At 43.1% G+C, this 23,491-nt stretch overlaps 1 protein-coding gene across 1 annotated transcript in view; it reads left to right on the top strand.

Moving 5' to 3' along the window:
- LOC115471352 (galanin receptor type 1-like) overlaps positions 1-23,106 on the top strand; it is an 84,245-nt gene extending 61,139 nt beyond the window's left edge. The window contains exon 3 of the mRNA XM_030205051.1: positions 22,789-23,106. Within this exon, the coding sequence (XP_030060911.1) occupies positions 22,789-23,106 (318 nt within the window). The remainder of the gene's footprint in view (positions 1-22,788) is intronic.
- Positions 23,107-23,491: the final 385 nt, after the last annotated feature.

Below are 23,491 nucleotides of genomic sequence, written 5' to 3'. Positions count from 1 at the left end.
GCTTCTTGTTATGTTGTTCTATAGTGATGACTGACTTCTAACATGGTGCTCTATTGCTTCACTACACCAACATTCTCCCACCATTAGCGCCATGTTGCCATTAGCGCACAGCCATTTTTAAAAATTACCACATGACTGCTTATCAACATCTATTTTAGAGACCATAAGGGCTCACGCGGCAATCCTGTGTTAATCAGCATGCGGAAATGTAGCTCCATTAACTGATTAGGCAGAGATATGCCCACTCGCTGCCCCCCAGAGATGTCCCATCTGTACAAAAATTTAAAATATTTTTTGAGCAAAGTTAGTGCACTCCAATTTCAAACTTACCACAGGATGCCTGAGCACGACCCACAGTAAGCCATTTTAAGTTGCGGCAAGCATGCGACAGCACTTACCACCGCCTAGTAAAAGGACCCCTGGAATAGGTGCTTTTGGAAATACAGAACAAAAACAAAATCCATCAGTCTTGTCTGGACCTGATTTCCCCTCACAAATTTAGGCGTGGGATCCGCGCCCAAAATTTATGTGCAGCCCAAAAAAGGGGGTGTGGAAATGGGAGGGTCATGGACATTTTGGGGGCAGATCGGGGCATGGTTTTGAGTTACATGCATAATTACCCAAACTGTAAGGGTGTCAAGTACAAGAGGATCTTCGCCTCATCTTTCCGCTTTTGGAGTCCTAAGCACTGGAATTCTCTCCCACAACACCTTAAAACTCAAGCGGACCACGCCCTCTTCAAGAAGTTGTTGAAGACCTACTTCTTTGCCAAGACCTACTCCTCACTTTATACCGCTGCTTGATGCACCCTCCCTGGCTCCTACCCTGCTAGTTCACCCTGTTAGATGCTTCTCCCCCTGCATACTCCTTGTATATTCTTCTAAGTTTTCCTATTCTGTATTTTATTTAATGTTTGTAAGCCACATTGTGCCTGCATGAGTGGGAAAATGTGGGATATAAGTGAACAATAAATAAATAAAAATAAAATTATAGAATATTGAGTCTCTGCATGAAAATCTAGACATGGGCATTTGCACGTTTTCATTGGTACAAATGGCGGCACCTAAATTTACGCACAATCTCTTTGCTTAAGCATTATTCTATAAACCACGTTGAACTTTAGGCAAGACTTATTGGCTTATAGAATACCACTTAAGCAAGGGGTTTTCGACACCGATTATTTTTAGGCACGATTTATAGAATTCACCCCAATATGTACTGTTGTTTTAATATTTTTTTTTTTTTTGCTGAAATTGTCCATTGCCTGTGTTCAGATTATTCTTGCCATATACCATCTTGGGTGAATTTCTTCAAAAAGGTGGTGAATAAATTCTAATAAATCCTATACAGTTTATAACTGAGCAGCATTTAACCATTCTTAGTAAAATACAGTGACTAAAGAAGAACGGTATCTAGTGTGTCTGAGGAATTATAATAACCTAACTAGGCAGAGATATTCATATGTGGTAGTAGTTGCTGTAGAAACCAGAGATCTTTACTTGACTGATGAAAAACGGAGCTCAAGTGCATGATTTACTGAGCACTCCAATTTAATGGCTTATAGACCACTAGAATTTATTAGCACAAAAAGAATCAAGATAGGGATCATAGACAGGATAATTTTCAAAGCCATTTCCATCAGTAAAACAGTGCCTTGCCCCAAAGAAATGGGGTTTTACAAAATTGTTCAGCTGTAGGTCATTCTATAAACTAGGGTGTTACAATTTACACGTTAGTTATGCATGTAAATGTTCAGAATGCTAGCATATTCAGGCATATTTATTCACATAGGTACATATGTGCTGGATATGCATCTATGCTGTCACTATGCGGGCTGAAAATCAGCCCCTATGTTTTCAACCAATTTGCTGATGTTACATTTGAATGACTCATTTTTTCCCATTTGGTTTTGATTGATAATTGGAATTCAAACCTCTGAAACTGTGCTTGATTTCATCAAACTAGTAATTCCAAAAAAATTCATGAAAGAAATGTTTTCCAACTTTGATAAATAAGATATTTAAGAAGGTAGTTACTAATATTTAAGGGGGGGGTGACACAATATTGCATTTTCCAGCGCTGAAATTTACCACATAAGTCACTACCCTGCAGTAACTCAGTACCAAAGGTTAGCAGCTAGTGAATTAAATTTCATTTTGCATTGCTGATTCCTGGCCACAGCAATGCAAACACAGCAGACCTTAAGTCAGACCCCCCCCCCCCCCCCCCACATCCAATATACAACCAATACAACCCCACCTCCCCTAGCATCCAATGCACACCCTTACTGCAATCCCCCTAGTATATAATATGGGATACAAATGCAACAAATAAATAAATAATACACACTTCTCCCCCTCCCTTACTGTGGCACCTACCAAGGGTGTCCTGGGGGGGGGGGGGGGGACAGGAGAGATTTGTAACCCACTTCGATTTTATGACTAATCCAGGATATAAATATGATAAATAAATAGGGTGCAGACTGCCAAATAAGGATTACACCATTTAGTCCCTCCGTCTCTCTCTCTCTCTCTCTCTCTCTCTGGGTCCCTTTTACCAAGCTGCAAGAAAAGGGGGTACACACCGGTGCTACAAAAATAAACATTTTTTATAGCGTTAGATATGATGGCGCACTGGGGGATGGGAACTACCCCCAGGCTGCTGGGGTAGCCCAACGGTACTTCCTTGTTAGCGAGTGCCGCTTTGTAAAAGGCTTCCTGTGTGTCTTTGAGTCAATTTCCAAGCAACAAAAAGGGCGTTGCCTCCTATCCCTTGAACTCAGAAGTCTCTCATGAGGGATGTTATCACTGTATCAAACAGCTCACCTATATCCACGTTTGTTTACACCTTCAAAAAAAAATCTAAGAAATTGGTAAGGCAAGACTTGCTTGTGCTAAACCCATGTTGATTTACTCCCATTATGCTGTATCTCTCTGCATGATCAGTAAAAATGCACAGATTTCCTTAGACTGAGCAGAGGGACACGACTAGGGATGAGTATAATTGTATGCATAAACTAACTTGATAAATTTGTACATGCCAAAGAGCAGGTATAAATATGCGTGCATAAATTCCATGAGGTTATTTTCAAAACAGAGGTATAGATGTACTTTTCATCTTGAAAATTCAGCAATGCACATACAGAGAAAAGTGTGCATATGTATGTATGTATGTATGTGTCTGATTTTATAACAGGACACCTAAATGAGAAGTATTTTATAAAGGCTTATGAAAAATTGCAGGAAGACCTTAGGAAACTGGAAGACTGTGTGTCCAAATAGCAGATGAAAATTAATGTATACAAATGCAAAGTGATGCACATTGGGAACAATAATCCAAATCATAGTTATTTGATGCTAGGGTCCACTTTAGGAGTCAGCACTCTAGAAAAAGACCTAGGTGTCATTGTAGATAATACACTGAAATCTTCTGTCCAGTGTGCGGTGGTGGCCAAAAAAGCAAGCAGGATGCTAGGAATTATTAGGAAAGGGATGGTGAATAAGACCAAAAATACTTTAATGCCTCTGTATCACTCCATGGTGCGACCTCACCTTGAGTACTGTGATCAATTCTGGTCACCATGTCTCAAAAAATATATAGCAGAATTATAAAAGGTTTAATGAAGAGTGACAAAATGATAGAGGGGATGGAACTGCTCCCAAACGAGAAAAGGCTAAAGAGGTTAGGGCACTTCAGCTTGGAAAAGTGATGGCCGAGGGGAGATATGATTGAGGTCTACAAAATCCTGAGTGATGTGGAGTGGGTGGAGGTGAATCGATTTTTCACTCATTCAAAAAGTACAAAGACCAGGGGACACTCAATGAAATTGCATGGAAATAGGAGAAAATATTTTTTCACTCAAAAAATAGTTAAGCTCTGGAACTCGTTACCAGAGAATGTGATAACGGTGGTTAGCATATCTGGGCTTAAAAAAGATTTAGACAAGTTCCTAGAGGAAAAAGTTCATAGTCTGTTATTGAGATGGGAATGGGGGACCACGGAATGGGGCTACTAACTGGGTTTCTGCCAGGTACTTGTGACCTGGATTGGCCACTGCTGGAAGCAGAATACTGGGCTAGATGGATCATTGTTCTGACCCAGTATGACTATTATTATGTTCTTATGGTTGCTTCATACTAGAAGGGCACTATATCAAATTGTGTAAATAAATATGCCTTCACAACTTTGGCTCCCAGGTAGAACCATAATAGTGCACAAATGCTGATGCACAAACTTGCACCTGCTCTGAAGAGGGTGGAAATGTGTGCATGTGTTCTGTGTGGACACTTGTATTTGATAAAGTACATGCATACATAGTAAAATGAAATGACGGAAGATAAAGACCTGAACGGTCCATCCAGTCTGCCCAACAAGATAAATTCATTTTACATGGTATGTGATACTTTATATGTATACCCGAGTTTTATTTGTCCTTACCATTCTCAGGGCACAGCAGTGGCGTTCTTAGGGTGGCTGACACGCGGGGTGGATCGCCCCCCCGGGGTGCAGCGCCCCTCCACCCCCGGTGAAAGGCCACACCCCCCCACCCCCGGCGAAATGCCACCTCCCCCCTACGAAAGGACACACCTCCCCCCCAGGTGCATTTTTACCTGCTGGGGGGTGCCGCGTGCCTGTCTGCTTCGCTCGTTCCATGCTCCCTCTGCCCCGGAACAGGAAGTAACCTGTTCCGGGGCAGAGGGAGCACGGAACGAGCGGAGCAGACAGGTGCGCGGCACCCCCCCAGCGGCGTGCAACCGGGGCGGACCACACCCACCGCCCCCCTCCCCTAGGAACGCCACTGGGGCACAGACCATAGAAGTCTGCCCAGTACTGTTCTTGTACTAAGTTCTGAAGCTAACATGGAAGTCCCTGAAAATTTACACTCCAGCCCATCCCTATCTATTCAGTCAAGATCAGGGTGTAGACCATAGAAGTCTGCCCAGCACTGTTCTTGTACTAAAAGTTCTGAAGCTAACTTCAAAGCCCCTGAAATTTACACTCCAGCCCATCTATATCTATTCATACATTCCAGTCCTGCCTCTGCTCTGCCCAAACTACAGCCCTAGGAACACCTACATGCAGAGCGTGTAAAAGCAGGCACACTCTTTCCGTGCATTTACTTTTTATAAGCACATGCAGCTTTGCAATTTTCTAAAAGCCTTATTCTGAATATAAATAGCTTAACACACACAAATTCATAATAACATTGCCCCTAGCATGAAGATCAGAGCCAATGTGAATAATTGTTGTGATATGTGCTTCCTTATTACAAATCACTGAAAGGACACCCAGACACAGAGATGATATTTAATGAAAAGTTCTTAACAACATTATAATTGGAGCAAAATGGTGCTTAAAAGCCAGTCAAAGGAAAGATGAGGAGCGTTTTGAATACTTAAAGCAAGGACTTTGAAGGACAAAGACATGAAAACTGTGCCCTTGCTATGCAATTACAAGTAACATAAAGGTAAAATGCACAACAGCTTTCAAGATAAATGTGATGAGTGGTAATTGAGTTACCTGAGGGTAGCCTAAATCATAAAACTGTCACTTACTAAGCTAATTAAGTCTCTAGGAAAGCAAGCTTGTTGAGAAGTGGAGGTATGATGGGTGAGGAGGGTGGGTGAAGGAATGTCCTATGATATACTGATTACTGAAGTAGCAACTAGAGGGACAATGTGGATTACTAAGGGGCCCTTTAACTAAGGCACATAGGCACCTACTCACATCCAAATCTAGATCATTTATAAATATGTTAAAAAGCAGAAGTCCCAACACAGACCCCTGAGGAACCCCACTATCTACCCTTCTCCATTGAGAATACTGACCATTTAACCCTACTCTCTGTTTTCTATCCTTTAACTAGTTTCCATGAATCTCTAATTTCTCTGAAGTCTTTCATGAGGTACTTTATCAAATACCTTTTGAAAATCCAGATACGCAATATCAATCAGCTCACTTTTATCCACATATTTGTTCACCCCTTTCATGCGGAATGCAGGGCCTCTTCCACTTGCCCGAGGTGTTTTCCAAGAGCACATGCTTGGGACACACATTCTGGATCTTTTTGCCAGTTCATCAGTTTTGAATCAAAGTTTGCCACTTTTTGCCCACCACTATTGGGGTGCAGTGACAGCTTGCCTTAAGAGAAAGAACCGTGCTTTTTGATGAGGTGGTGAGATTAGCATTTCCAGAACTGGGAATTAAAAGATGGGTTAGGCAAGCCTGGTTGGTGGGGAAAGAAAGTTTTGGTTTCCAAGTGGATGTCCTGGAGGCTCCCTCCGTTTGGCAGCAGAGAAACATGCATAATAATTATATACAAAAGGAGTGGGAGTGGCAATGGGGAGACCACAATGAAGGCAGATCTTCTTCATGGTGTGGGGGATTATCCTGATACTCTACCTCCACAGGCTCAGAGTAATATTTTGAATAGTTGTTAAATTGATGAGATATGTATGAATGGGCTGAACTCTCAATAGGGAGGGGAAAGGAAGAGAAGGGGAAAAGACTGTAGGTTTTTTTGGGGGGAGGGGGGGAGTTGTGAGTAGTATTGCCATAAGTGGCACTAAGAGTAGGAGAGTGAGTGGCTGGACGATTAATGGTGTCTGTTTTTCTTGGGGATTGGGGCCTAAGAGCAAAAGGCTCATCTGTGGTGGGTGTGGGGTGTGTGGTGTGAAAGAGTATGTGTGTGGGGCAGGGGGTTGGAAGGGTGGGTTCACTGTTACAAGATTGCTTGATATGCTTTTGTTATTGTTCAGTTAGTGTCTGTAGGGATGCTTTTCTTGTAATTAGAAGGCATTGAATCGAGAATGGTATGACTTGGTTAAATATTTGTTGCATATACAGGATAGGTGGGAGAGGAGTTTAGGGGTTGTATGGAGCAGGGAGTGGAATGGGGTTTAGGGTCTTTTCAAGTAACTGTGGTTCAGTATTATGTGCTCATTATTTGTTGGTTTGTTATATTTTCAAGAAAAGATTTCTGAACTAAATTAGCATTATGTGGTAAGAAATCATTATGTTTCACCTGTGAACTGGGTAGCAACAAAGAAAAAAAATATATCTTCAAGTAATCCATTATTAATTTGCATTTTCATTAAAATATTTTTGAATTAATGATGAAATTATGGAACAATTGAATAGTGATTAATTCTTTACAGAATCACAGCTAAATTAAATGTAGTTAGAGATTGGAAAGTGATAAATTAATGGAAAATAATAATAATTTACATCTATATGGTAACACATCCATCTCTTTCATTACCATATGTCACAGTTAAAAGACTGAACCCAAAAAATATTAAGGTGGCAAAACATTGACCACACCTTTATTGAAAAAACAGTTTCATAGCAACATATATAAAATGACAAACTCTGCCAGATGCCAAAAATGCACAAATCAAAATATCAAACTAATAACTCTTTAGTTTCCCATTCAGTTAGATGGTATCGAACTAGCTATGAAAAGTTCCCAATACCCCCAGGGGCCCATGGTGATGCCAAGCCACAAAAACTCCTCTCCCTCAAGACGGTGATGCCCTTAAGGATCCAAAATTCAATTTCATGAATAATAAAAAAAAAAAACCCAGTGATACCATATCCCATCCCCTCCATTCCCATAATGTTGCAGCCTATCCTCAACAATCTTCCCACCCTTCACACCATATCCCTACACACCAGGAGGGCCCACAATGATGCCAAGCCCCAAATACTCCTCTCCCTCAAGGCAGTCACACCCTCAAGGATCCAAAATTCAATTTCATGAATAACTGAAAAACCCCAATGATTCCATTTCCCCTCCCCTCCATTCCCACTAAGCTGCAACCTATCCTCAACAGTCTTCCCACCCTTCACGCCATAGCCCTATCCATCGGGATGGTGGGGGAGACAACAGCCCAAAGCCCTCCACACCCTTCCCTCCCAGATTATCCCAAATCAAAACCCACCAAAACCCCAACACCACACAAACTGATGAAGCCCCTCCCCCTCTCATAAATTCACCTATCCCAAGTTCCAACTCCTCTCTGGACAAACCCAACTAGCTGATACTACCCTCCAATCCCTTCCACCTTTCCCTTCCAGCAACAAGCTAAAAGCAAAAAAAATTAACCCAAAAGGTGCCTGCATGTTACCTTCATGGTCCAGACCATGAGCATCCCTTATAATTACAGTACTTCAAAGCTATGAAAATCACTTTGTTAGAAGGAATATCTGCTTGCCAAGCTTAGTGTCTGGTATAGTACCATTTTCTAAAGGTCAAGCAAGGGAAAGGATTATATTACAGTTGAAAAACTAAATATACTCAAGAAACATCCTGAACTTTTTATTGGTCATCTTTATTGATTATAGAGGTAAAAAATGGGCAATAAAGCTCAAAGCCCTGTAGGGTTAGTCTGAGGCCCTACCAAGGCCATTAGAAGAGGGGGGTGAGGCAGACAAGAACCTGGGCTCCATGCTTAGGAGCAACAATGTACCTTGTCAGGGTATGAGGTACAGCATTTTATGAACATGTATACTTTAGATGAACATGTATACCTTAGAGGAAAGGAGAAACAGGGGTGATATGATACAGACATTCAAATATTTGAAAGATATTAATCCGCAAATGAACCTTTTTCGGAGACGGGAAGGCGATAGAACTAGAGGACATGATTTGAGGTTGAAGGGGGGCAGACTCAGGACTAATGTCAGGAAGTATTTTTTCACAGAGAGGGTGGTGGATATGTGGAATGCCTTCCCGCGGGAGGTGGTGGAGATGAAAACGGTAATGGAATTCAAACATTCGTGGGATAAATACAAAGGAATCCTGTTTAGAAGGAATGGTTCCATGGAATCTTAGCAGAGATTGGGTGGCGACGCTGGTAATTGGGAAACAAAATGGGAGCTGGGCAGACTTCTACGGTCTATGACCTGATTGTGACTGAATAGATAGAGATGGGCTGGAGTGTAAAATTTAAGGAGCTTCAACATTAGCTCCAGAACTTAGTGCAAAAACAGTGCTGGGTAGACTTCTATGGTCTGTGCCCTCAGAAAAGCAAGGACAAATCAAACTCAGGTATACATATAAAGTATCATATACCATGTAAATGAGTTTATCTTGTTGGGCAGACTGGATGGACCGTACAGGTCTTTATCTGCCATCATTTACTATGTTACTATGTTATGCCACTGCAGCAGCAGCACCAGGAGTGCTCCTGATCCTTCTCATGGCCAGCAGTAGGGCAACTTTGTTAGGACAGCAGCATCAAGGCTCACTCTGCAGCCGGTTGGATCACTTAACCTCCAAGTATTCAAAGTAGTCTATAAGCTTCATGGGACAGAGATACTGTAATCGTTATAATTGTTTGTTTTTACAGCATTGGTTAGAACCCCCATAGAAAACTGTAAATATCAGTTTATAAACATAATAAAATTTGGAACATGAAATTTCACAATGGTATAGCAGAGTTAAAAAGATGAGGCTTAATCATTGTCAAACAGCATACTAGAAAATGCAGCTTGCATTCTAATTAAGGAATTATCTTTTCTACACACTACACCCATATGTACACCAGAATTAAGCTTGATCTGTTTCATTAGTTTAGGCTGATAAGCATCAAGCGCTGCTCAGCTCTCATTCCCATAAGTGAGTTCTCGAAAAGTAATTATATTCCTGATTTCACCATGTCATTAGCCATGCTTTTTTCTAGAAAGAAAAGTTTAAGTAATCAGACAGGGTCATCTTTTGGGGAGTGGAGGAGGGGGGGAATGGAACTGGAGAAACCATCCAGTGCCCTGAGTCCACAGTAGCTCCGTGTGCTGCGCAGAGTTCAGACACAGCATGAGCCTCTCCATAAGAACATAAGCATTGCCATACTGGGACAGATTGAAGGTTCATCAAGCCCAGTATCCTGTTTCCAACAGTGGCCAATCCAGGTCACAAGTACCTGGCAAAATCCCAAAAGAGTAAAACAGATTTTATGCTTCTTATCCTAGAAATAAGCAGTGGATTTTCCCAAGTCCATCTTTATAATGGTGTGTGGACTTTTCTTTTAGGAAAGTATCCAAAACTTTTTAAATCGTGCTAAGCTAACTGCTTTTACCACATTGTCTGGCAACAAATTTCAGAGTTTAATTACACATTGAGTGAAGAAATATTTTCTCTGGTTTCTTTTAAATGTACTACTTAGTAGCTTCATTGTGTGCCCCTTAGTCCTAATATTTTTGGGAAGAGTAAACATGAAATTCATGTCTATGCATTGCACTCCACTCAGCATTTTATAGACCTATATCATATCTCCCCTCAGCTATCTCTTTTCCAAGCTGAAGGGCCCTAGCCACTTTAGCCTTTCCTCATAGGGAAATTGTCCCATCCCCTTTATCATTTTCATCGCCTTTCTCTGTACCTTTTCTAATTCTGCTATATCTTTTTTGAGATGTGGTGACTAGAATTGCACACAGTATTCAAGGTGTGGTCGTACCTTGAAGCAATACAAAAGCATTATAGTATTCTCAGTTTGGTTTTCCATTCCTTTCCTAATAATTCCTAACATTCTATTTGCTTTCTTAGCCTCTGCTGCACATTGAATAGATGGTTTCAACGTATCATCAATGATGACATCTAGATCCTTTTCTTGGTAGGTGACTCCTAATGTGAATCCTTGCATTATGTAGTTAAACTTCCTGAGCCAGTATGTCAAGCTCCATCTCTGGCCATCTTCAAATCTAGGCTAAAAGCCCACTTTTTTTTAATGCTGCTTTTAACTCCTAACCCCTATTCACTTGTTCAGTACCCATAACTTTTATTATTCCCACCTTAGTAATTCCCTTATCCCTTATTTGTCCTGTTTGTCTTTCCTGATTAGACTGTAAGCTCTGTTGAGCAGGGACTGTTTTTTCATGTTCAAGTGTACAGCACTGCGTACGTCTAGTAGCACAATAGAAATAATAGTAGTACAGTGAAACCTCGGTTTTTGTTGACTTCGGATTTCATCGTTTTCGGTTTTCGTCGAATTTGTTAGCAAAAATTTTGTCTCGGTTTTTGTAGGTTGCTTCGGATTTCATCGGCGTACCCATGCTGCTAATTTTGCGTTCTCCTGAAGCGTTCTTCTGGGGCTTTCTCCTGCGGCGTTCTTCTGGGGCGTTGTTTCTCGTTGTGTGATCAGTGCCTGCTCTCAGACAAAAGATTGCAAATAAGAATTTCAGCTTGATGATAGAAATTTTGTTGTTTTGCCCACACTGCTGCTTTTGGTTCAGTGCCTCTTCATAAATGACTGTGGCTTGATGATAGAAATTTCGACATCATGGGACCAAAAAAAGTTTCTAGAGCCAGCAGCCCTTCAAAGAAGAAGGACAGGAACATCATCGAGTTGAAGAAGGAAACCATTGTGTAACGTTCTAAGAAATATTTAATTTGGGGAAATTGCTCCAGAGCGCTTGCTAATATTTACATTTTAAGAACAGGCGCTGTATTTATAAGTTTTAGGATATATATATATATATTTATATATATATTGAATTTCTCCATCACTTACCTATAAGGTAAGAAATTATATTTTTGTGTTTTACATTAGCCTGCACTACATAAGATTTAGGAACTTGTGCTCAAACCATGGCACTAAGCTTTTAAAGCGACCATACTACCAGAACAAAAAAAGAGAGAGACCATTTAATTAGCTCTAGAAAGATTTATTTACAATACAGGTTTCAGTAATTGCAGCGAGAGGTAAAGAATCTTAAAACAGAGGATTTGTGCTTTACAGCAAGGTAACAGGTTTAAATATGAATTATTAACTTACAAAAGTCCTTTGTTGTTGTTCAGCTGATTGATGAGCAGCATGATGTGAGATTAGCCCAGGAGTTCTACGGTCAGTGATGAAGAGAAGTACAGCTGCAGCAGAGGAGAGGAAAATCTTGCAGAGAAGTCCTTGGTTGCAGAGGAGAGAGAGAGTCTCAGTAGCAGGGCTTCAGCAGAGGAGAAGGATCTGGGCTGCATCTGAAGAGAAGAAGCGACTGCGAGCCTGCTCCTGGCTTTTTTATAATGTTAGTCTGCAGGGAAGTCCTGGATCATTTGCTTCCTGGTTTGCACTGGACCCTGGGTATTTGCACTTGGTCTCATGTTTTATGACATCATAAGACTTCCTGTTTGGGCTTTTGCTGACAAATGGTCTATTGCAGTGTTGCCAGGTGGGCGGTTTTACCGCCCAATTGGGCGGTTTTCCGCGACCCGCCGCGGGAAATTTTTGCCCGCGGCGGGTTGCGGTTTTTTGGGCTCCTTTTTGGCTTCGGGGCGGTTTTTTCGCCGGCTTTTGCGGTTTTTTCGCCGGCTTTTTTCGGCCGCGGTGGGCGGGGTTAATGACGTTTCTGGGCGGGGTTAGTGACGTGGGAGGCGGGGTTAGTGACGGGGGAGGCGGGGTTAGTGACGGGGAGGCGGGGCCGATGACGGGGGAGGCGGGGCCGATGACGGCGGGGGCGGGGTTGATGACGGCGGGGGCGGGGTGATGACGCGGGGGCGGGGGTGTCAGGGGCGGGGTTTGAGTTTGGGCGGGTTTTGGGCTGGATTTTGGGCTCCTTTAGGCTGGAAAAAAATTTTCCACCTGGCAACCCTGGTCTATTGAAGCATAAGGTTTTCTGTTTGAATCTCTGTGGCAGTGTCTGAGGTAGCCAGCAGATGGTTTATTGTATCAATCAAACAGTCTTGTTTATAGTTTCCTCTGAGTCAATAGGTGTGTGGATTCGCACCTCCAGTCTACTGGTTGGTTTTGATCCTTTGTTCACCCTTCAGGAAGGCTTTTGATCAGAGGAAGGGAGGAAGTTTAAAAAAAACTCTTTGAAGCCAGTACCTTTTGTCCTTTTAAGTGTTCCCAGAGGGGGGGGGGGTGAAAGAGGGATTTGGAGTTCAGATCAGTTTCCCTGTTGCAGTTTCAATAAGTCTTTTAAAAGCTGCATTTTTATATTGATACCTGATTCAGCACAATTAATACTACTACTACTAAACATTTCTAGTTCTGCTACATATTTCTGACAATTAAACTGATATCATAACAGTTGAAAATTACGAGAGCGGCATTAAGATTGCTGAAATCAGCCGCATGTACGGGAAGTCACCATCCACGATAAGTTCAATTGTGGCGAAAAAGGAAGCAATAAAGGAGGCAAAAGTAGCAAAAGGCGTGAATGTGCTAACAAAACAGAGATCACAAACAATTGAAGATGTGGAACAGTTATTATTAATTTGGATCAATCAAAAACAGTTAGATGGCGATTCTGTTTCTGAGGCCATCATATGTGAAAAGGCCAGACTGTTGTATGCCGATCTCATTAAGAACATGCCTGGGACAAGTACTAGTTTACTAAGTGATTCGGTTTTCGTCGGTTTCAGTTTTCGCCGATTATTTTCGGACGGATTATCGATGAAAACCGAGGTTTCACTGTAGTAGTAGTAGGGTTCCTCTTTCCCACATGCATCATTTTGCACTTGCTCACATTAAATGTCATCTGCCATTTGGATGCCCAGTCTCCCAGTCTCATAAGGTCCTCTTGCGATGTTTCACAATCCTCTTGTGATTTATCAACTTTGAATAACTTTGTGTCATCAGCAGATTTAATTACCTCACTAGTTATTCCCATCTTTAGATCATTTAAAATGTGTTAAAAAGCATCAGTCCCAGCGCAGACCCCTGGGGAACCCCACTATCTACCCTTCTCCATTGAGAATACTGACCATTTAACCCTACTGTCTGTTTTTTATCTTTTAACCAGCTCTTAATCCACAATAGGATATTAGCTCCTATCCCATGACTTTCTAATTTCCTTTGCAAAATGCCTTTTGAAAATCCAGATACACAATAGCGACTGGCTCACTTTATCAACATGTCTATTCACCCCTTCAAAGAAATGTAATAGATTGATGAGGCAAGATTTTCCTTGACTAAATCCATGTTGACTTTGAGGGGAATAATCGAACGGCGCTGGCGAAATACATGGCCGGCGATGTATTTTGGTGGCGCCGCAAACAGCTGGCCAGACCCGTATTTTCAAAAAAGATGGCCGGCCATCTTTTGTTTCGATAATATGGTTCCAGCTAGCCAAATGCCTTGGATTTGGCCAGGGTTTGAGATGGCCGGCTTAGTTTTTTAGCGATAATGGAAAGTTATGTCGGCCATCTCAAACCCCGGCCAAATTCAAGGCATTTGGCCAAGGGAGGAGCCAGCATTTTTAGTGCAGTGGCCCCCCTGACATGCCAGGACACCAACTGGGCTCCCTAGGGGTCACTGCGGTGGACTTCAGAAAAGCTCCCACGTGCATAGCTCCCTTACTTTGGGAGCTGAGCCCCCAACCCCCCCCCCTAAAACCCACTACCCACAAATGTACTGCACCCACTAAAACTGCTCCGGGGACCTGCGTACAGCCTCTAGGACTTATTGCTGCTGTATAACCTTGGCACACCAGTTGACACCTGAAGACTAATCTCTTTGAAAAAGTCCTTTATTTGAATAAGCACGTTTACTCACAGTTAACTGCAGATCAGAGGTTGTGCCCCACTGGCAAAGAGTCCCCTGGTACTAAGATGAGCAGCAGGTCAGAGCTGGCATAATGGTGTACAATGACCTCTTTCAGCACCATTCAAGGTAAGAACTACGTTCTCTAACGTGGGTAACACAGGAAAGGGAACTAAAACTGGCTTACAAAAATGGCCACTACCACATGGACTACAACAGGAAACAAAACAGGGCACACTCTGACCCAGTAAGCAAGCGGAAAGCACCAGGGGAGTACAACCTACCAACTACCAATACCTACACCCCCCACAATGCATTGCTGATGTGACTCTGCAGTGCAAATAACAGAAAAGGTGTCACACTCACCCCAGAGCCACATCACAAGCAGGAAAAGGCTGTCAGAGGACAGAACACATTCTGCTGTCATGGAGGTGGGTATGGCATTTGAGGCTGGCATACAGACTGGAAAAAAAGTGTTTAAAGTGGGGGTTTTTGGTGGGAGGGGGTTAGTGACCACTGGGGGAGTACGGGGAGGTCATCTCCGCTTCCTTCTGGTGGTCATGTGGTCAGTTTGGGCACCTGCTTAATGCCGGTTTTTTTCCATTATCGGCGAAAGCCAGCTATCTGGTAGCCACGCCCATACCCGCCCATGTCCCGCCTTCGCTTCACCACCGACATGCCCCTTTGAACTTTCGCCAGCGAGGCGACGGGAAAGCGGCGATGCTGTCAAAAAAAGCAGTTTTAGGTTATACTGATTTTGCCGCTTTTCCGAGATCGCTGGCCATCTCTCGATTTGTGTCGGGAAATGGCCGGAGATCACTTTCGATTATGAGCTGGTTTGTCTCATTAATCCATACTTATGTATATGCTCTATAATTTTGTTCTTTATAATAGTCCCTACCATTTTACCTGGCACCAATGTCAGGCTCACCGGTCTACAATTTCCTGGATCACCTCTGGAACTCTTTTTAAAAATTGGCCATCCTCCAATCTTCCAGTGCCATGCTTGATTTTAAAGATAAATTACATATTACTAACAATAGGTCTGCAAGTTCATTTTTCAATTCTATCGGTACTCTGGGATGTATTCTATCTGGTCCAGGCAATTTGCTGCTCTTCAGTTTGTCAGATTACCTCATTACATCTTCCAGGTTTACAGACATTTGATTCAGTTTCTCTGATTCATCAGCACTGAATACCATTTCAGGCACTGGTATCTCCCCCCACGTCTTCCTCTATGTAGACCAAAGCAAAGAAGTCAGTTAATCTCTCCACTATGGCCTTGTCTTCTCTGAGTTCCCCTTTTACCCCTCGGTCATATAATAGTCCAACTGAGTCTTTTACCAGCTTCTTGCTTCTAATATACCTAAAAAAGTTTTTACTATGTGTTCTTGCCTCCAACGCAGTCTTCTTTTCAAAGTATCTTTGCCTGCCTTATCAGCGCTTTGCATTTGACTTGCCATTACTCATGCTGTTTCCTAGTATTTTCAACAAGGAGACTGCAAGAAGAGAAGAGCGACCGGGCAGGAGAACTCCAACTTGTATCCTTCTGTAAGAATATCCAGAACCCACTGGTCTGATGTGATTTTGGCCCACTTCTGAAATTCCTGAAGACATACTCCCACTGGAGGAAGAGGATAGTGGACCAGCCTCGCATCATTGTGTAACTTGGGAGGCATTGGGTGCTTTAGCTGACTGAGAGAAGGACTTCCAATCTGCATAAAAGAAAGATTGATGTGCCTAAAAGCGGGACTTCTGACCATATTGCTGATGACCAAGCCAGTACTATCTGCTGTCTCAAAATTGAGATTGAGAGCCCACTGAAGAAAGATGACTGCTGTGGCTTAGTTTCCCCCAGTTCTTTCACCAAGTTACTGAAATCGTCACAAAATAACCACTTGCCCCAAAAGGGCAGTTTAACTAGACATGACTTTGATGCTACATCCAATACCCAATGCTGCAACCAGAATCACCTATGTGCTGTGACAGCCAAAGACATACTGCAGGCCATAACCCATACGATGTCATAAATAGCATCTGCCAAGTAGGCCGACCCCACTTCCAGTTGGGTATTATGGCACTCATCTTGTGTTGCAGACTGCTGATGCCACTTCAGGCATGCTCTTGCCACAAATGAGCTGTACAATGTCGCTTGAAGGCACAAAGAGGCCATTTCAAAGGTTTGTTTCAATGAACCTTCTATCTTCCTATCTTGTAGGTCTTTTAGGACAATGCCCCCTTCCACTGGCAAGGTGGTCTTCTTAGTCTCTGCCATAATAAGGGAGTCCACTTTGGAAAGCTGCAATTTATCTTTCTTCTCTGGAGCCAATGGGTAGAGGTGAGTCATGGCTCTTCCCACTCTCAGCTCTGAGTCTGGTGAAACCTATTCTTCTGTAATCAGGTCCTGAATGTCTGGATGCATTGGAAAGGCCTTAGAAGAACATCTAAGCCCCCTCATGATCAAAGATGGAACTCCTGACACCGAAGCAGAAGGTTCCTTGATGGAAAACACCACAGTGCCTCATAAATAAGAGTACTGAGCTCCTCTTTATGAAACAATCTCAGTACTTTTGGATCATCCCCCTCCTCAGGAGAGATCTCTCCCTCCTCTAATGGCTCCTTCAATGATGGCTCCTCTGAACAGATCAAGGCCACATCAGATAAGGAGGGAGAAGCAAAGATAGTGTCATTTGCCCACTCCTGGAGGCCTAAATGAGATCTCTTAAGAGCTGGAGGGGCAGCAAGGTGAGAAACTGAAGCACCTTGCAGCAACTCTGACTGCCCTTGCTTCAGTAAATAGGCCTGGTGTAAGAACAATATAAACTCTAGAGAAACAAAGATCCTGATGCAGCTGAATGCTCTGTCATGTCCTGGGGCTGTAAAATGACAGCTGTGCTCTGCACATGAACAGACAGAGGCTGCTTTTCACTACCAGTCCCAACCAAATGGCACTCATTCCCATGCTCTCCTGCATCATTGCACACTGGCCATGCCAGAGAACCCGAAGTCCCTGGCATATTTGGATGCCGTTCCAAATCCAAAGACATACTGCGGCAGACCATTTCCTCCATGTCCTGCGGGATTCCTGGCTTGCATGTACTGCAACACCCCAACACAGGCCGACAAGTCCCACAGTGGGAACACCATTTAACTGTCTCCACAGGAGTCGCCATTCACCCCGACTGTCACAAGCACAGCATAATGTGATCCCAAGCAGTGAATCAGAATCCCTCCCCTGTACCAAGCAAAACTTGCAGCCTTGTAAGTGATTCTGAGTCAAACTTTAGTCAGACATACCACTGCTGGCTGCTTCCCCCCAAGATCACAGTCTCCATAAGTCTTATCCCAGATGAGAAAGGATCAGGACTGATACTGTCCCACACTCTGCAGTAAACCTCTTTCCTTCTCCTTTCTTTTCTTTTTTTTTTTTTTAAGGTTGTTGTGCTGGAAAAGTGGAGCTTCACAGGAAACAGAGGAGAGGTGAAGAGAGGGGAGAAGTAAATTTGCAGGGCACCAGAGACAGGAATCTGAAGACCTCCAAATATGACTTTGCAGGTTCAAGCCATCTGCAAACCTCAACTGAGGACTAGTTGATCAACTGGACCAGGAGCAAATCACTCAGAATCAGAGGCTGAAAGTGTGTCCATTCACTTGCTGGAGATAAAAAGCACTGAGAAGGTAGACCTGATGCCAAGAGAAGTATGTCTCAGCTCAGTTTTCAGTTCTCTATCTCCACCTGCTGGTTGATGGACACAACTATCCCACAAGTTCTGGAACAGTGGGATGCTACATAATGGAACAGACATATAGTTCACAAACATGTTCCACAGTATACAAGCATTTTGAACAGCTTATATGAGATTCCTTTCAAAACCAATAACCTCCATTTACCCATTACCTTGAAAACAAAGAGGTGGGAGAATAGAAAATATGTATATTTAACAGTAACATTGTAAATGATGGCAGATGAAGACCTGAATGGTCCATCCACTCTGTCCAACAGTAACATTTATTTTAGTTACATTTGTACCCTGCACTTTCCCACGCATGGCAGGCTCAATGCGGCTTACATATACAGGTACTTATTTTTGTACCTGGGGCAATGGAGGGTTAAGTGACTTGCCCACAGTCACAAGGAGCTGTGCCTGAAGTGGGAATTGAACTCAGTTCCTCAGGACCAGAGTCCACCACCCTAACCACTAAACCACTCCATTCATTCCACTCCATCCATTCATTATCAAATCATTATTGAACCAACAATCCAATAGTGTTATTACATTTTATTTGCTAAGTTGTAATGTCTTCCCCTTCTCCACTGAGAGATATACAGGACCTGCACTCATAGCATACAATATAAATGTGGTATAAAAAAATACTCTTACTTGACCCTGTTTCCATTTTCAGGGCTCAGACCATTAAAAAGTCTGCCCTACACTGGGCCTACTTCCCAACTACTGGACTTGCCATCAAAGCCATCTAGAGCACATCCTGATCTATTTTTGCCATATTCAGAACAGAGATCATAGAAGTCCATCCGGCATTGGCTTCACTTCCCCATTGCTAGAGCTGCCATCTAAGCACTACTCCTGCCCATCATAAATGAACTTATAACTGTTGATGTGTTAGTTTTGTTTTGATACTATCCTTTTTCCCTGTAAATGCACATTGGGTTGAGAATACTATAGCCCCGATATTGAGACAGCAGGAGTTAGACCAGCTAACTCCCACTGTCGTCAGCGAAGCCAGAATTCGGCTGTATTCGGCCACCAGCATTGAATTTCCGGGGGGGGGGGGGGGGGAGTGCTGCAAACATGGCCAGTTAGCCGGTTATCTCCCACTGAATATCAGCAGATAGCCGGCTTATGGGTATTTAACCGGACAGGTGCCATTGCTGGCCAGTTAAATACTTTTGATTATCGGGCAGTATATTTCCTTCTCCCTATAGTGAAGGCCCATTTTAGATAGGTTGTGAAGAGAGGAATTGAAATGTCCATGTCAGGATGTGCACAATTCCTCCTGTATTTTATAAATACTCTGCCAAATGTGGAGCCTCTGGTAAAATACATATAAAGACATGCAGGACTGCTTGTGTATTTGCCAGTACATCCAGCAGGAGCAGCGATTTTAAAGAGCTGTACATGGGGAAAAGGCAGTGCTGGTGTTAGACATTCAGGGATCCAGGGCAGAAACTGGGGAGGTAACCCCAAAGCTGGTCTTCAGCCTATACTTCTTCACATTGAGGCAGGTTTGGGGGGCCCCTGTTGTGTGTGGGCCCAGGGCAATAACCCTACCACCCTTAACACCAGCCCTAGGAAAGGAGCATTATTTTATCCTTATTTGGCAGCTTGACTCCTAGTGGTAGTAATGCAAGGCTACCGCTATGGGTGATGAGTGCCATTTTGACCCCAGACCAAATAAAGCAGGAATGATTGGGAAAGGCTCCTGTTCCCACAACACCACCGGGTACTCCTAGTAAATGCCAGGAATGGAATTAGGGGGTAGCAAGTGCTTGCTGATGGGGTCCTTGCTGTCAGAGCAGCTTCATATCGGGGGTTTCATGTTTGGTGTTAAATTGTGAGGGAGGGTTCTTCTTGATGTTGGGGAGCTGCTGGGGGGGGGGTCTTCTTGATGTCAGGGGTGAGGGAGACGTGTTGTTGTTGGGTGGTGATGGTATTTTCCTCTTTATACTAGCACTTGTGTCTGCCTTGGGACAAGTGTAAAAGCCAACATCCTATACTTTTGCCCAACACCTGAATTCCCTTTGTAAAATGGGGAATACATATCTAGATTTTTGGCCCAAACTACACACCCTTGAATTCTGGATGTAGTGTAGATCTCTACATGTAAATATTGGCTTACTAAGGGTGTCTTTTACTAAGGCACGCTCACGTTTTTAGCGCATGCTAAAATTGTGGGCGCTAAACATTAGAGATACCCATAGGAATACATTGACATCTCTAACGTTACAATTTTAGCGCACGGCAAAAACATGAGCGCACCTTAGTAAAAGACCCCCTAAAATTGCTATTTATACATGCAGTAAATAAATCCTAATAAATAAATAAATATAGTAAATCTGTTCACATGTGGAGTTGCCTCTAACATGTATTTGTTCAGACTGTAATCGGCTAACACCGTTAACATATAACGTGGAGGGGCATAATCGAACGTCGCCGGTGAAATAGATGGCCAGCGATCTATTTTGGCAGCGGCGCAACAGCTGGCCGGAATCATATTATCGAAAAAGATGTCCAGCCATCTTTTTTTTTCGATAATACGGTTTAGCCCGGCCAAATGCCAGAGTTCGCCGGGTTTGAGATCGCCGGTTTTGTTTTTCAGCGATAATGGAAAAAACTGCCGGCCATCTCCAACCCGGCGACATCAAAGGCATTTGGTTGTGGGAGGAGCCAGCATTTGTAGTGCACTGGCCCCCCTCACATGCCAAGACACCAACTGGACAGGCCTCTAGGACTTGTTGCTGCTGTATAACATTGGCACACCAGTTTACACCTGAAGACTAATCTCTTTGAAAAAGTCCTTTATTTGAATAAGCACGTTTACTCACAGTTAGCTGCAGATCAGAGGTTGTGCCCCACTGGCAAAGAGTCTCCCTGGTACTGAGATTAGCAGTAGGTCAGAGCTGGCAGAATGGTGTACAATGCCCTCTTTCAGCCACATTCAAGGTAATAACTAAGTTCTCTAACGTGGGTAACACATGAAAGGGATCTAAAACTGGCTTACAAAAATGGCCACTTCCTCATGGACTACAGGAAACAAAACTGGACACACTCTGACCCAGTTAGCAGGGGGAAAAGCACCATGGGAGTAGAGCCCACTACCCTACACCCACCACAATGCATTGCTGATGTGACTCTGCAGTGCACCTAACAGAAAAGGTGTCACACTCACCCGAGAGCCACATCAGAACCAGGGAAAGGCTGTCAGAGGATAGAACACATTCTGCTGTCATGGAGGTGGGTACGGCATTTGAGGCTGGCATACAGGCTGGCAAAAAAGGTTTTTAGTTTTATTTTTTTAGTGTGGGAGGGGATTGGTGACCACTGGGGGAGTACGGGGAGGTCATCCCCGATTCCTTCGGGTGGTCATCTGGTGAGTTGGGGCACCTTTGTGAGGCTTGGTCGTGAAAATTAAAGGACCAAGTAAATCCGGCAAAATACTGCTGAACGCCGCTTTTTTTTGTTCCATTATCGGCGAAAGCTGGCCATCTAGTAGCCACGCCCATCCCCGCCCATGTCCCGCCTTCGCTAAGACGCCGACATTCCCCCTTGAACTTTCGCCAGTGAGGCGACGGGAAAGCGGCGATGCTGTCAAAAAAGCCGCTTTCGATTATACCAATTTCGTCACTTTTAAGAAATCTCCAGCCATCTCCCGATTTATGTCGGGAAATGGCCGGCGATCACCTTCAAAAATAAGCTGGATAGTAACATAGTAGATGACGGCAGAAAAAGACCTGCATGGTCCATCTAGTCTGCCCAACAAGATAAACTCATATGTGCTACTTCTTGTGTATACCTTACCTTGATTTGTATCTGCCATTTTCAGGACACAGACCGTAGAAGTCTTGCCCAGAACTAGCCCCACCTCCCATACACCAGCCCCGCCTCCTAATCTTGGCTAAGCTTCTGAGGATCCATTCCTTCTGCACAGGATTCCTTTATGTTTATCCCACGCATGCTTGAATTCCGCTACCGTTTTCATCTCTACCACCTCCCGCGGGAGGGCATTCCAAGTATCTACCACTCTCTCTGTGAAAAAATACTTCCTGACATTTTTCTTGAGTCTGCCCCCCTTTAATCTCATATCATGTCCTCTCGTTCTACCGCTATAGAAATGCTAAATAGTAGTAGTAGTAGTAGTAATTAAAGATTCAGGCCCAGAAAACTATATTCCCATAACCAATTGAGTTGTATTTCTCATTGCATATGTTTTGCATAACAGTTATATGTAAGCCACATTGAGCCTGCAAAAGGTGGGAAAATGTGGGATACAAATGTAACAAATAATAATAATAAATAACACAAGGGCCATAGTGACATAAAATAATATAATGTCGTACAGCATCCACTGAATTGAGGAAGAATATCCAAACAAGGAAGCTGAAGCTTGGGACCTAACGAATTGTACTCCATGTCTGTACCTTTACTATGCATAGGTCTTCTTCAACTTATCAAAAATTAAAGTCATGGCTTGATGAGAACTAGCAAAGAAAAAGAAAGCAACATAAATGCATATAATTTCATTTTTAACAGTGCTACTAATCTGTCATATGTATATTTGTGTTTCTTTCCAGACAGCACAGACAGTACTTCTCGTGGTTGCCGTATTCTTGATCTCTTGGATGCCTCACCATATCATCACTCTCTGGGTTGTGTTCGGGACATTCCCCTTGAATGATGCTTCTTTTGCTTTTCGTATCATCTCCCATTGCTTGTCCTATGGAAACTCCTGCATTAATCCCATCATTTATGCTTTTCTCTCAGAGAACTTCCGCAAAGCTTGCCGGCAAGTGTTCACATGTAAACTGTTCCTGCAGCCGCCCCCAGAGGAAAAAGTGGTAAGAATCCGCATGGAGAATTTCTCAACAACACACTCAACAACAAATGTGTGAAGGATACGATGGTCTTTTATGCTCTATAACAGAGGCAATGACTATATGAATGTAACTGTGGCAGAAGGTGCTTCAAGGACCACTCATGTTTGATGCTTGATGGAGATCATCTTATTCGAGGCCATGAGTTATTCCTCAATAGAACAGGATGAACTTTCTGCACGTTAGTTTAGCTTTGGTATGCAGTCACTGGATTTTTGCAACCCAGCTCTCATAGGTTACACTTTACTGGAAGAAGTTTCAATGGTTTTTTTGTTGTTGTTGCTGTTTTTATTTGATAAATGCAACAACCAGGAGACATTTTAAGGATTTATGGGGTAATTTTATAATGATCCCCATGGGTGAAAAGTACACAGCCAGATTTTTCAGAAGTACCTGCACAGAT

The sequence above is a fragment of the Microcaecilia unicolor genome, chromosome 5 (genome assembly GCF_901765095.1).
Source record: "Microcaecilia unicolor chromosome 5, aMicUni1.1, whole genome shotgun sequence".
NCBI classification, from domain to species: domain Eukaryota; kingdom Metazoa; phylum Chordata; class Amphibia; order Gymnophiona; family Siphonopidae; genus Microcaecilia; species Microcaecilia unicolor.
Note: the sequence above shows the minus strand (reverse complement) of the source record. Positions and strands in the feature narration are given on the sequence as shown.